Genomic DNA, 14,034 nt, shown 5'->3' on the forward strand with positions numbered 1-14,034 from the left:
AAGGACATTTGAAGTCGACGTTATCATTTGTGCATACGTGACTGTACTGTGGTAACAGGCGACAGATAGGGTCTGTAACACTTTGATATTTATTAGACACGTTTGACCTTTCTGGAGAGCCCCAGTGTGGTGGTCAGCTGCCAGGGGTCGGACTGCTACTGTATGGACAGACGAGGGAGGCCTTTGTTTGAATATGATCGATTATTCATGACTCGCAACTTTGGCCTTTCATTCTGGCTCGTTGCTCTCCTGCCTGCACAGAATGTGCATGTGCGTGTGTGTGTGTGTGTGTGTGTGTGTGTGTGTGTGTGTGTGTGTGTGTGGCAGTTGTTAAGTACTGATAATTAATATCACTGCTTGTTTTATCTGCTTATGCTAATATGAACCTTTGCACTTTGACCTTTGCACTTTGCACTGTCCATTTTCTCTCTCGTCCTTTTTAACCTGCCTCTCATCTTCTCTTCTCTGCTCATCTCTTCTTTTCTCTTCCTCTTCTCTTCTCTTCTCATCTCATCTCATCTCATCTCATCTCCTCTCGTCTCTTCTCCTTTTATGTTGTAATTCCAGCACCATGTATTTCTGTTTGGCACCTCATATACAAATGGGTAATAACTAAAAATATGTGTGTGTGTGTGTGTGTAGGCACATATGTTGAACAGCATGCTGTGTAAATGTATGTGTTAGGTGATATTTCTGACACCAGTGGTGTATTTTATTATTTGGCTCCTTGCTGTAATTTACTCATCATCTTCCCCTACGGTTGCAGCGCGCCAACCAATAAAGCTCCTCCATCTCTGTATGTATAAAACCTGTGAACTCTGTGCAGGGGCAGCCCTTCCCCGGCTGAGGGGAGTGTGAGAACTGCAGCCATAAATAGATTTAGAAGCTTTGGGTGCAAATTCACCCCATTGTCGGCATTGTGGTAATAGAGTCTGGCACAGCGAGCGATAACTGAGATGGTTGAGTGGGGAGTGACCTTGTTATGAGAAAGACACAGCGCTTCCTTACACACTTAGTCTCTGTTAAGAAGAATTAAAAAAGAGTGTTCATGTGTGATCGTTTCTCCGAGACTGAATTCAGGTGTGTTGCTGATAGGGGATAATGAGAAAACAAACTGTGTGAGTAATGTAACTCCAGTGATGCACAGCTCATAACACACACCAGATCATCTTACCCGGTGACAGGGACCAGACCTGAAGGATCCGTTTCCTGTGTGTATTTGTGTTCTGACTCAGTCCACAGGCCGTGAGGAGTCGAACCAGGTGTGGTAGAGCAGGACAAGCCGAAAGACAGAAAGATGTGATTTCCCAGACTGGGATCGGGAATGCTGGGTAAAAAAACCCCTCCCTTGTTTCTCCTTCAACAGTAAATATAAAGTTCCATTAGCATTTGGCTTTGTTTCTATAGCATCTATCCCATAATGAACACTGAATTATTGATCCAGAGGTGGTGTCCCGGCGCCAGCTGTTCTAGTGCATCAATCAACAGAAACACAAGTCCTCCCCGCTGTAACCGTGGCGAGCATTTCAGTTTACTTTCCCATGAAACCTTTATTCAATTATGCAAACCTAGATGTCATTGAGTCTTGCAGTGGACTGTGGCTAATTTGTTTGATGGTATTTCCCTTGAAATGTTTTAATCCAGGGTTGACCAGCTCCAGGCTTCCGTCACCCCTAATCTAATGCATCTAATATAGTTAATCCAGGCCTGGAGCTCTTGTCAGAACTAATCTAAGGCATCTAATCCAGTTAGTCAGTAGCACCTGAGTGTCAGAGGCACGCTTGAGCTAAACCCCACAGGTTGGCAGTGCTCGAGGAGCTGGGCTCTGTTGTGTCCCATTAATCAAAAGAAGCAAGATGTTGGACTATAAACTAGACGAGACGACATGAAGAACGATTTGATCGTGTGATTAAAAGATGTAAACAGGTGACTGTGGTGTTTGTTTGGATTAGGAGGTATAATGTTTTGAACCTAGCAGTGGTGACGAATAAAAGCGTAAAGGCAAAACTAGTGCTGAGGCCACCATCAGTAATCAGGCTTCATCTTGGGTATTATTTGATAATAGCCCATAACTGCCTTGTAATACATATAATGAGTATAACATGAATATAACACACTCTCCTCTCAGAAGAAATGATGACTTCACACAAGCAGAAGTGCATTGGGGATGCATTTAAGGATGTGCACAAGATTGTAGTCCTTTTATCAGTCTTTGAGTGGATTGAGCGATCCTGGACAGTGCTGCTCTGTAAGAGTCAGGGCGTTATTGTTTCTGACCTTTGCTTTTCTGGGAACAAAAAATCAATACAGCTGTGCTAGTCCAGCAGACCTTCTGAAGAGGCACTATATGAGAAATATTACTCAGACAATCCTGAAGAAATACTTCTCTTCACTTAGTTGGGTTGATGTATCTACTCAACACCTTTTTGGCTGTACCATTACATTTGCTCTGCTGAACAAGATGGCTCCGGAGCGGGGGCTCAGAGGTGGGTGTGGCCACAGTGAAGTCCAGGGAGGTGGGTGTGGCCACATTGAGCTTTAGGGAGGTTGGTGTGGCCACAGTGAAGCCCAGGGAGGTGGGTGTGGCCACATTGAAGCCCAGGGAGGTGGGTGTGGCCACATTGAAGCCCAGGGAGATGGTTGTGGCCGCAGTGAGGTTCAGGGAGGTGGGTGTGGCCACAGTGAGGTCCAGGGAGGTGGGTGTGGCCACAGTGAGGTTCAGGGAGGTGGGTGTGGCCACAGTGAGGTTCAGGGAGGTGAATGGGAAACTCTCTGCACTATTGGATCAGACAGATATTGTCTTATTTACATGTGCTGGTAATGTGCAACATTAACAATGTGGGTGTTTCCATTAAGGTTGATATTGTTTTATTTACACTATAAAACTTTTATCTGTCTGCCTGAATGTCTGTTTCTCTACAGTGGATTAACAACAAACATGTTTTGACTTCATCATTATGGGTGATTAACTGTAGATTGGTGGGTAAAATGGTAATTACATCCATTAAAAATCAAATCACCACACAATAAAGTGTGCAACTGATACAGGAGTCTGGATACTTCCTGAATTCACTGTACCTGTTTATTTATCTTCCAGTCAAAACAGGAAATAAGTAGTTATGAGCTACAAACCCGACACATAGTGACATCTTTTACATCTCTAAACATGATATGACTTCAAGATGTGATTTTAAAAAGGAAGTAGCTTTCTGGAACATGTGGGCACATATTTAAACTGTAAACTTCAGTCCAGACTTGGTGTGAGCCTTTTGCTCTGTGCCTGTTTGAAGATTAACAAGAAGCCAGGCGTCTTGATACCACTGTGCACGGATGTCTCCCTCAACCAGGATTCTCTTGCACAAGAGAAACAATCGACTACCTTTGGCGCTCCCTTCCTGCCCATCCGCACTACCTGAAGGGTGCTTTGGATCCCCCTGTCTCCTACGAGACGTTTGGAACAGCACCTCCTGCAGCTCCAAATCCGCTCCTTCTTTTTCTTTCCCTTCTTTCTAGGTTGCAGCGTTCACAAGGAAGCAGCATCTTGTGAGGCACAGTGTGTGACTGGTTACCTTCTGTGAATGGCAGGTTTGGTGCCATCGTTAGTGGCCTCGTTACCGGCATCGTTAGTGGCCTCGTTAGCATTGCAAGTGGTCCTAATTCAAAAACTCCCCATCTGGGATTTAAAAATAGCTTCTTGGTTATATCAAGTGACATTAAGCTCAAGCAACCTTAGATTTGGGTTTGATAATAAGTGAATAAAGTTGTTATCGTAATGTTGCTGGATGGGTTTCTTAATAATCCCAACTAAATTTACCTGACGCTTTCATCCAAAGCGACTTACAATTAAGACTGAGTGCATCTTGTGTAATTGAGGGTTAAGGGTTTTGCTCAGGGGCCCAACAGTAGCAACAGTGGGGCTTAAACTGGCAACCTTCCAACTACTAGTCCAGTACCTTCACCACTGAGACACCACTGCCCCTAAATAGTATATTAAATAATTACACTCAGAAATAATTGCAACATAATTGCAGTAGATGGTGTTCAGAGCAAGCTACCCTGAATCCTGTTACTTTCTCCAGCATTAAAATGTTTTTAACAGCACCAGTCAAGCCAAGCTGAGACCATGATGCCCAACGGCATTCAGTCGATCGGCCTTTACAGCTGACCTGGAGATCCAGAATGCATTTTAAAAACCAACCTGGCAAGAATTAAGCCTCCTGCTCCAGCTCCTAGTGCAGAAACAGCCTGCTGGAGCCGCAGTGCTTAGCCTGGGAGAGTTGGCTTATTCCAGCAGGCGTTACTCACAGCACATTGGGACAGGATGTTCATGGGGCCTTTACAATAAATGAGGCGAGATCCCATTATCTGATACAGAGGCATATGAGAGAAAGTGAACTAATTCCAGATAGATCACACCGGAATTTCCTCAGTCCTGGAGAAGGGAGGGGTTATCTCCCTGTGTTCCTGGCCCATCTGTAAAGAGGGAGAGAGGCGTGGCAGATAGCCAGGAGACGCTACAGAAGATGACACACGGAGTCAAGGAGAGTGAAAGATAGAGATCTCAGACTGCTCATGCAATCAAACAGGCTGCAACATTGTGCCTATAAGACTGAACATTCAGAGAGAGGGAGAGATTAATATGTATGTAGTACAAACACCTACAGTCAGACTGTTTTAATGCACTACTGTAAGTAGCTCAGGGAAAGAAACAGACCTAACAGAATGTATGAGACCAATGTAACAGTGTAACAATGTAACAGTGTAACAATGTAACAGTGTAACAATGGATCAGCGTAATAAGGGAACAGCGTAACAATGCAACAGCTTCTGTAATAATGTGTACATCTTCTGGTAAGCACACCCTTTTAGAAGAAAAAAAGATGATTGTCCTCCCAAAGGATGAAAATTGTTGGAATCTCTACAAAACAATTATAGAAAGAAGCTGGAGGCAAAGGAGAAAGATGCTTCTGAACAGTAAACAAACACATTCAACAAAATACCCAACAACTGCCCCACAATCACACACATTTATTAGTCTTTTTGTGTGGGCAATAATAATAATAATTAACTACAATCTACTGCAATTATGTTGCAATTATTTCTGAGCGCAATAACAACAATAAAATAATAACAATATTAGTAATAATGTTGTTGTTATTTTTATTGTGCTGTTGTAGTAGGTGCAGTAGGCAGGTATCCTTGTTCTGTCGTGTCACAGCTCATTGAATTAATGTTTCATGTTTACGTCCTTATTGGCTTTCTAGGATTTCACCCTTTTCTGTCTGCGTTAGAGGAGCTCAGTGGTGAAGGTACTTGAGTGGTCAAGTCCCACCACTGCCAAGTTGCCACTGCTGGGCCCCTGAGCAAGACCCTTAACCCTCAATTACTCAAGATGTACTCAGTCATAATTGTAAGTCGCTTTGGATAAAAACATCAGTTAAATGTAGTAAAAATTTTAATGTTAACCTTCTGGGGGAGGTGTTTCCCTTCTAGGGGAGGAGGTGTTACCATTCTGGGGGAGTTGTTACCCTTCTGGGGGAGGAGGTGTTACCCTTCTGGGGGAGGAGGTGTTACAGTGCCTGCCATACCAGTGCAGGTATGGGTGGGCTGATAGCCAGTGACTACAGCCCCTGAGAGGATGAGGAGGAGTCCCTGTATGTGGAGGTTTGTCTCTCTTCCTCTCTCTTCATTTTCATCCTTGTATGTTTTGGGGTTACATTTACATTTTTACATTGTTTTGTTACTTTTCCTTTATTTGCCTTGACATTTATTGTTTATTTAATACATTTCCTTATTATTTAAAAATGCCCTTGGTGTGTGTCTGACCTTCTTCTGCTGTGCTCTTGGAAAAACAAGCTGGCCATTAACAGTTAGAAAATGTCTGACACGTTTGTCTTGGCTGTGGTATTCAATGCCAGCCTAACAGCTGAATACACAGGTGCTTTCTGTTGTCTTTAGGCCACCTTTAATAGGCCTGTTTAATCTTTAATAGGCCTAAGTGATGTTTAGTGTCATAATGACTGACACTCCACACTTACAGCAACAGTCCAACTTGCCAGTACTGTACCTGGAATAGGACGGTCTAAGATATGTGTAACGGTGAGCAGTAAGGAGGCGGACGCATGTGCACAGAAGAGTCCGGGAATACAGGATTAAACTAAACAAAACGAAACACGATGACAAAGGGGAGAGCATAACAAAAACACAAACACAACGATAAGAACAAATAACTAAGACTAGAGATAACAGACAGGCAGCAAAACCACGAGGCTTGGAGGTGAGCAAAGACCAGGAATAACACAATAACTAGCCAAAACACAGGGAACAAGACAGCATTTAAATACAAGTAACAATTTAACAAGGCACGGCTACTACAAATGAAGGGCAGAGAAAACATTACACCATAGCAAAACAAATACATGAGACAGGGTAACCATGACAACAAGGAAATTAGGCGGGGCCAAACATGACAGGAGGCTTGATATCTGTAGCAAAAACTATTGACATATTTTGACTTCCATAACCGTGCATAACGATTTATTCAGGTGTTAAAGGACATGTGTAATGCTTTTCTGTCTGCTGTCTCTACAGTAAGTAGATGAATAGTCTAGCCAACCCAGATACACTTCAGAAAAGTGCTTGGTAACGTGTTTGAAGAACTAAAAAACAAATTTACAACTTTACTGACAAGCCATGTAAATACAGCTCTTAATTAACTATTAGATACTTTCAACAACATATTTTTGCTGTTTAAACAGGTAAAGATCCTCTTAATTATCCCTTTACATTTATCTTTGTAATAAATAATAATAGCAGAGCTCAACACGGACCTAATAGCAGTTATTACTGGCTGTGTGGTCATGGTCAATCCATGCTAGTGGAAAATTTGTTGGACAGACATTTTATTTTCTCACATATCACTTGAACTCTTTCCTCTAAACAACAAGAGATTCACATTTCAGAAAGTGATTTTCTGCTGCTCCAGACAAACATGTTTTTGGCAAATATATTTAAGAATTTACAGCTAGACAGACATATATGGAGGTCTATAGGAACACCTGTGAGGGAGGAACACCTGTGAGGGAGAAACACCTGTGAGAGAGGAACACCTATGTAGGAGGAACACCTGTGAGAGAGGAACACTTGTAAGGGAGGAACACCTGTGAGGGAGGAACACCTATGTGTGTGTGTGTGTGTGTGTGTGTGTGTGTGTGTGTGTGTGTGTGTGTGTGTGTCTGTGTGTACCAGTTGTTTTTTAACATTTTTGTAAAATGTTTCAGTCTTTAGCAGTTGCTCCAAATGCGTTTCTAAAGCTTAAACACAATAAGGTTTTTAACATGTGGTTAAATTACAAATGAATTAATAAAAATACCAACAATTTAAAAAAAACATCTCTAAGAACAAATTCTCATAATCTTTAATTCACAACGGCTCGCACGTCATAAAATTTGTATCCTGGTAAATACTGGTACACACACTGCGCTGTGAGGAACTTTCATGCTGATGTTAGTTTGCTTTGACCTTCTTTAAAAACAGGCCACCTGTCAGCATTCAGGTCACTGTGGTGCAGGCGAGGCCAGCTGGCAGTGAGACAGGTAATGCTGCACTTCCAGAAACTCCCCTTACAAGTGGCACTTTCTTCTGCTTTCCCAACCTGTAGGGAGAGAGACTGGAGGGAGAGAGACTGGAGGGAGAGAGACTGGAGGGGAGAGACTGGAGGGAGAGAGACTGGAGGGGAGAGAGCCTGGAGGGGAGAGACTGGAGGGAGAGAGACTGGAGGGGAGAGACTGGAGGGAGAGAACCTGGAGGGGAGAGACTGGAGGGAGAGAGACTGGAGTGGAGAGCCTGGAGGGGAGAGACTGGAGGGAGAGAGACTGGAGTGGAGAGCTTGGAGGGGAGAGACTGTAGGGAGAGAGCCTGGAGGGGAGAGACTGTAGGGAGAGAGCCTGGAGGGGAGAGACTGGAGGGAGAGAGCCAGTTACCGGAGTGGGCGATGACCCCACAAGGTTTCCCTCTAGGTGCCTCTTTTTAAACTCTCTTGCCATAACTGCAGTAAGGCTCGCTGAGCTGTGACGTCACTACCAGGGCTTAACGAAGTTAACGATGCCTGCAGGTCCAGCCCATCGTGCAGATAAACTCTCCCACACAGATTAAATAGACAAGCAGACAGGGGGACTACAACACAGCCAAATGACAATTGGTGGTAATGTTTATTTTCAAATGGGCACTGTAAGGATTTGTTTATAACAGCTTTGTGACATGATGATGTGAAATTGACCAGAAGTCCCATTTCCAGAGTGATTCTGTGCCCTTGTGCTTCAAACTCTATAAGGCAGTGCCAGGCTTTTTATAGCATGCGCAGGGCAGATTTTATTGAGGTGGGGTGGGGGAAGGGGGTGGAGAGGGAGGTGGAGAGATGGAGGGGGGGTGGAGAGGTGGGCAGTGCTTGGTCACAGTGCTCTATAATAACTCTACCATCACTGATCTGTACTCTATAATATCTCTATAATCACTGATGTGTACTCTATAATAACTCTACCATCACTGATCTGTACTCTATAATATCTCTATAATCACTGATGTATACTCTATAATAACTCTACCATCACCGATCTGTACTCTATAAAACTCTACAATAACTTACTGTATAATAACTGTATAATCAGTGATCTGTACTCTATAATAACTGTGCCTTTAAACTGCTATGGTGCAGATGTGTTTGAGCATGGGAAGACTCCCTGAGGGGCAGAAGCTCTGGGGTATCAGGGTAGTGGTGTAACTTCGAGCCCCATTTAAGACCTCTCCCTCACCAACGATTATCACCTCCATCACGTATATCATCCTCAGCTTCCTTCTCTCAGGGAAAGGAAGATGGAGAAAGTGGATGTTCTCCAGATGACAGATAGATAAGATGAAGGGAAGAAGCCACAAAGAAATCACTCTGTTAATTAAAAAATGCAAAAGAAGAAAGAGATGGAGTCCTTACTGTTACACGGGTACAATAACGAGTCCTTCTGTCATTATACTCAGGTACAATAACGAGTCCTTCTGTCATTATACTCAGGTACAATAACGAGTCCTTCTGTCATTATACTCAGGTACAATAACGAGTCCTTCTGTCATTATACTCAGGTACAATAACGAGTCCTTCTGTCATTATACTCAGGTACAATAACGAGTCCTTCTGTCATTATACTCAGGTACAATAACGAGTCCTTCTGTCATTATACTCAGGTACAATAACGAGTCCTTCTGTCATTATACTCAGGTACAATAACGAGTCCTTCTGTCATTATACTCAGGTACAATAACGAGTCCTTCTGTCATTATACTCAGGTACAATAACGAGTCCTTCTGTCATTATACTCAGGTACAATAACGAGTCCTTCTGTCATTATACTCAGGTACAATAACGAGTCCTTCTGTCATTATACTCAGGTACGATACCTGGTCCTTCTGTCATTATACTCAGGTACAATAACGAGTCCTTCTGTCATTATACTCAGGTACAATAACGAGTCCTTCTGTCATTATACTCAGGTACAATAACGAGTCCTTCTGTCATTATACTCAGGTACAATAACGAGTCCTTCTGTCATTATACTCAGGTACAATAACGAGTCCTTCTGTCATTATACTCAGGTACAATAACGAGTCCTTCTGTCATTATACTCAGGTACAATAACGAGTCCTTCTGTCATTATACTCAGGTACAATAACGAGTCCTTCTGTCATTATACTCAGGTACGATACCTGGTCCTTCTGTCATTATACTCAGGTACAATAACGAGTCCTTCTGTCATTATACTCAGGTACAATAACGAGTCCTTCTGTCATTATACTCAGGTACAATAACGAGTCCTTACTGTCATTATACTCAGGTACAATAACGAGTCCTTACTGTCATTATACTCAGGTACGATACCTGGTCCTTCTGTCATTATACTCAGGTACGATACCTGGTCCTTCTGTCATTATACTCAGGTACGATACCTGGTCCTTCTGTCATTATACTCAGGTACAATAACGAGTCCTTCTGTCATTATACTCAGGTACGATAACGAGTCCTTCTGTCATTATACTCAGGTACAATAACGAGTCCTTCTGTCATTATACTCAGGTACAATAACGAGTCCTTCTGTCATTATACTCAGGTACAATAACGAGTCCTTCTGTCATTATACTCAGGTACGATACCTGGTCCTTACTGTCATTATACTCAGGTACGATACCTGGTCCTTCTGTCATTATACTCAGGTACGATACCTGGTCCTTCTGTCATTATACTCAGGTACGATACCTGGTCCTTACTGTCATTATACTCAGGTACAATAACGAGTCCTTCTGTCATTATACTCAGGTACAATAACGAGTCCTTCTGTCATTATACTCAGGTACGATACCTGGTCCTTCTGTCATTATACTCAGGTACGATACCTGGTCCTTCTGTCATTATACTCAGGTACGATACCTGGTCCTTACTGTCATTATACTCAGATACGATACCTGGTCCTTCTGTCATTATACTCAGGTACGATACCTGGTCCTTCTGTCATTATACTCAGGTACGATACCTGGTCCTTCTGTCATTATACTCAGGTACAATAACGAGTCCTTCTGTCATTATACTCAGGTACGATACCTGGTCCTTCTGTCATTATACTCAGGTACGATACCTGGTCCTTCTGTCATTATACTCAGGTACGATACCTGGTCCTTCTGTCATTATACTCAGGTACGATACCTGGTCCTTACTGTCATTATACTCAGGTACGATACCTGGTCCTTACTGTCATTATACTCAGGTACGATACCTGGTCCTTCTGTCATTATACTCAGGTACGATACCTGGTCCTTCTGTCATTATACTCAGGTACGATACCTGGTCCTTCTGTCATTATACTCAGGTACGATACCTGGTCCTTCTGTCATTATACTCAGGTACGATACCTGGTCCTTCTGTCATTATACTCAGGTACGATACCTGGTCCTTACTGTCATTATACTCAGGTACGATACCTGGTCCTTACTGTCATTATACTCAGGTACGATACCTGGTCCTTCTGTCATTATACTCAGGTACGATACCTGGTCCTTCTGTCATTATACTCAGGTACGATACCTGGTCCTTACTGTCATTATACTCAGGTACGATACCTGGTCCTTACTGTCATTATACTCAGGTACGATACCTGGTCCTTACTGTCATTATACTCAGGTACGATACCTGGTCCTTCTGTCATTATACTCAGGTACGATACCTGATCCTTACTATCGGGTATGATGACATTTCACATGGTGTCTCTCCTCTAGAGAGTACATACTGTTAAAAGTGATGTAAATGTATAATTTAAATGTACATAAATACATTGACATATTTGCAGGGGTTTCAGAGTTATAAATATTAATAAAATGCTAATAAATATGTAGGTGTTGTATTTCTGAGTGGTATTTGTGGTAACAGTCTCTGAAGGTGAAGGAGGATGTGTTCATGTATACAGGGATGAATGTGTGTGTGTGTGGTGTATTTGTGTGTGGGGGTTGTCTTTGATGATGGTGATGGCAGCTCACTGAAGAAGAAAGAGGGTAGCAACATCAGACACAAACAGTGTCCAGGACTGAGAGTCCCACTCCAGTGGGTGCTGTGTCCTCTTTACCTGCCGATGTCTTCACCTGCTTCTTTTGCTCGGCAACCGTGCTGTTGCCTTGGTGCACTGCAGCGCAGCTGTTAAGGACGATAAAGTACGGAGTGTATGAAAGTACTGCAGGTAAGGTTAGAGGAGAAGGACGACCACAGGATGCTATTAGTTATCAGGGCTGTGTTTGCTTCTGCTGAAACAGTCCACACACACAGATTGCGGTGTCATGCGTCTTGGTGCCCCTCCAGAGTGGATTTGATGTCAGGGAATGGACCTAAATATACTTTCTTGAGCCTACTGACAGGAACTGGTGAGCACTGAAACTACAGAGACATGAGAAAAATAACGATCAAAGTTGTTATGCTTTTGTTGTTCTTTCTTTATCTTGGAAAATCTTTTTTTTTTTATCTGGCTGTCTGCTAACGACACTTAGCAGGAACGTTTATTAGAGTTACCAGTCTTAACTGATTCTTGAGTGGCCTCTTTTCTTACAGTTAGAGACTGTTGGCTCTTTGTTGCCAAGCACAGCTTCTCACTGGTCAGTTTCTAAATCACATGACCACCATCAGTCATCCGCTACTCTGTTCATCACTGGTCAGTTCCTGATCACAGGGCCACTGCTTACTGGATATTATTTGGGGATCACACCCATTAGACTGAGGGTGCAGTCTTGTGGTCAGGACCAGACCACCGAATGACAAGTTAGGGGAAGATTTACCCCAAACTGTGCAGCGAAAACAGGTGGGATGTGGTTTGTATTCATACAAGGTTTTTCGAGCTGGTAGAGTAGGATGGTATCACCATCCATGTCTGCTCATCTGGAGATTAGTAAGCACCTTTAATATAGATGAGAATTCCTGGTTCATAGATAACCTTCTGAGCTGCTTCTCTTATGCCCGTGTTTCTGCACTCTGGGTCTCTTTACAGCCAACAAAATATCCGGGAAGGCTTGATAGCTCCCAGAGCAACCATGCCTAAACATACCCTCCATCTCTTTTCCTTGTTCTCTCCCCACCCCACCTCTCAGGGCTGAGCCCATCTTGGCCAGAGTAAAAGAAGACCACACGCGGATAATCCTGCCAGCGATTGATAATATCAAGTACAACACATTCGAGGTCCAGCAGTATGCAAATGCTGCTCACGGCTACAACTGGGGCCTCTGGTGTATGTACATCATTCCCCCACAGGACTGGCTGGACAACGGTGATGAGACCGCCCCCATCAGGTAAATGCTGCCAATAAACTTTTAGAATCACTGAAGACATTCACTGAAATATGAATGAATATTGATATGATAGATTCATTTTTTATTAAGTGTTAAGGACACCTTTGCCCTCTAGAATTGGAATAGCAGCACTGATGGATATTTCAGAGGGGTTTGTGTTTTGTAAGGCTCTGTTGTGAGATATTTGCTGATGTTGGTGAATTGCAGCAACATTTTCACGACCATCCGTTCAAGAAATGCAAAGATAAGTCAATCATAAGCATGCAAAACGACTTCTTCAGACCCAGAGCTAAAGCCAGCCACACAGCATGTGGCAGACTCAGATTCCTGTGTGACTTGTGTGTGCATTGACTGTGTGGTTGATATTTTGTGCTCATCTGAAGTCTTTCCAAGGTTGCCATAGCCCAGATAAAGTATCGGGCAAACAGAAATTCCATTTATTATTTATAAATCAGACATGGAAACCAGTGGAGAGGAAAACAGGAACAGCCATCCTGCCATCACATGAACTTGGTTTAAATGATGGCGTATGAGGTAATTCTCCACTTATGAGTTTTCAGAATCAGACAGAACTGTGCTGTGAAAACCTGGCACTACAGGCACAGATGAGACAACATTCCCACATCACTGTTCATTTAATACAATACACATGGAAAGAAACAGGGACAGGACACGTGACAGGGTGGAGGACAGAACACGTGACAGTGGAGAACAGAACACGCGAGAGGGTGGAGAACAGAACACGTGACAGTGGAGAACAGAACACGTGACAGGGTAGAGAACAGAACACGTGACAGGGTGGAGAACAGGTGGAGAACAGAACACGTGACAGAGTGGAGAACAGAACACATGACAGGGTGGAGAACAGAACACGTGACAGAGTGGAGAACAGAACACATGACAGGGTGGAGAACAGAACACGTGACAGGGTGGAGAACAGGTGGAGAACAGAACACTTGACAGAGTGGAAAACAGAACACGCGAGAGGGTGGAGAACAGAACACATAACAGGGTGGAGAACAGAACACGTGACAGTGGAGAACAGAACACGTGACAGGGTAGAGAACAGAACACGTGACAGGGTGGAGAACAGGTGGAGAATAGAACACGTGACAGAGTGGAGAACAGAACACGTGACAGAGTGGAGAACAGAACATGTGACAGGGTGGA

The 14,034-nt window shown here is 43.3% G+C and overlaps 1 protein-coding gene across 2 annotated transcripts in view; it reads left to right on the forward strand.

Moving 5' to 3' along the window:
* The window catches only part of galnt9 (polypeptide N-acetylgalactosaminyltransferase 9), a 90,421-nt gene that overhangs the window by 33,903 nt on the left and 42,484 nt on the right, over positions 1-14,034 (forward strand). Inside the window, exon 5 of one of the 2 annotated variants that reach the window (XM_035529542.1) lies at positions 12,667-12,864. The exons of the other annotated variant lie outside the window; for it this stretch is intronic. Coding sequence (XP_035385435.1) covers positions 12,667-12,864 — 198 coding nt within the window. The remainder of the gene's footprint in view (positions 1-12,666; positions 12,865-14,034) is intronic. 2 annotated transcript variants of the gene reach the window in all.

Source organism: Electrophorus electricus, chromosome 9, assembly GCF_013358815.1.
Source record: "Electrophorus electricus isolate fEleEle1 chromosome 9, fEleEle1.pri, whole genome shotgun sequence".
Lineage (NCBI taxonomy): Eukaryota > Metazoa > Chordata > Actinopteri > Gymnotiformes > Gymnotidae > Electrophorus > Electrophorus electricus.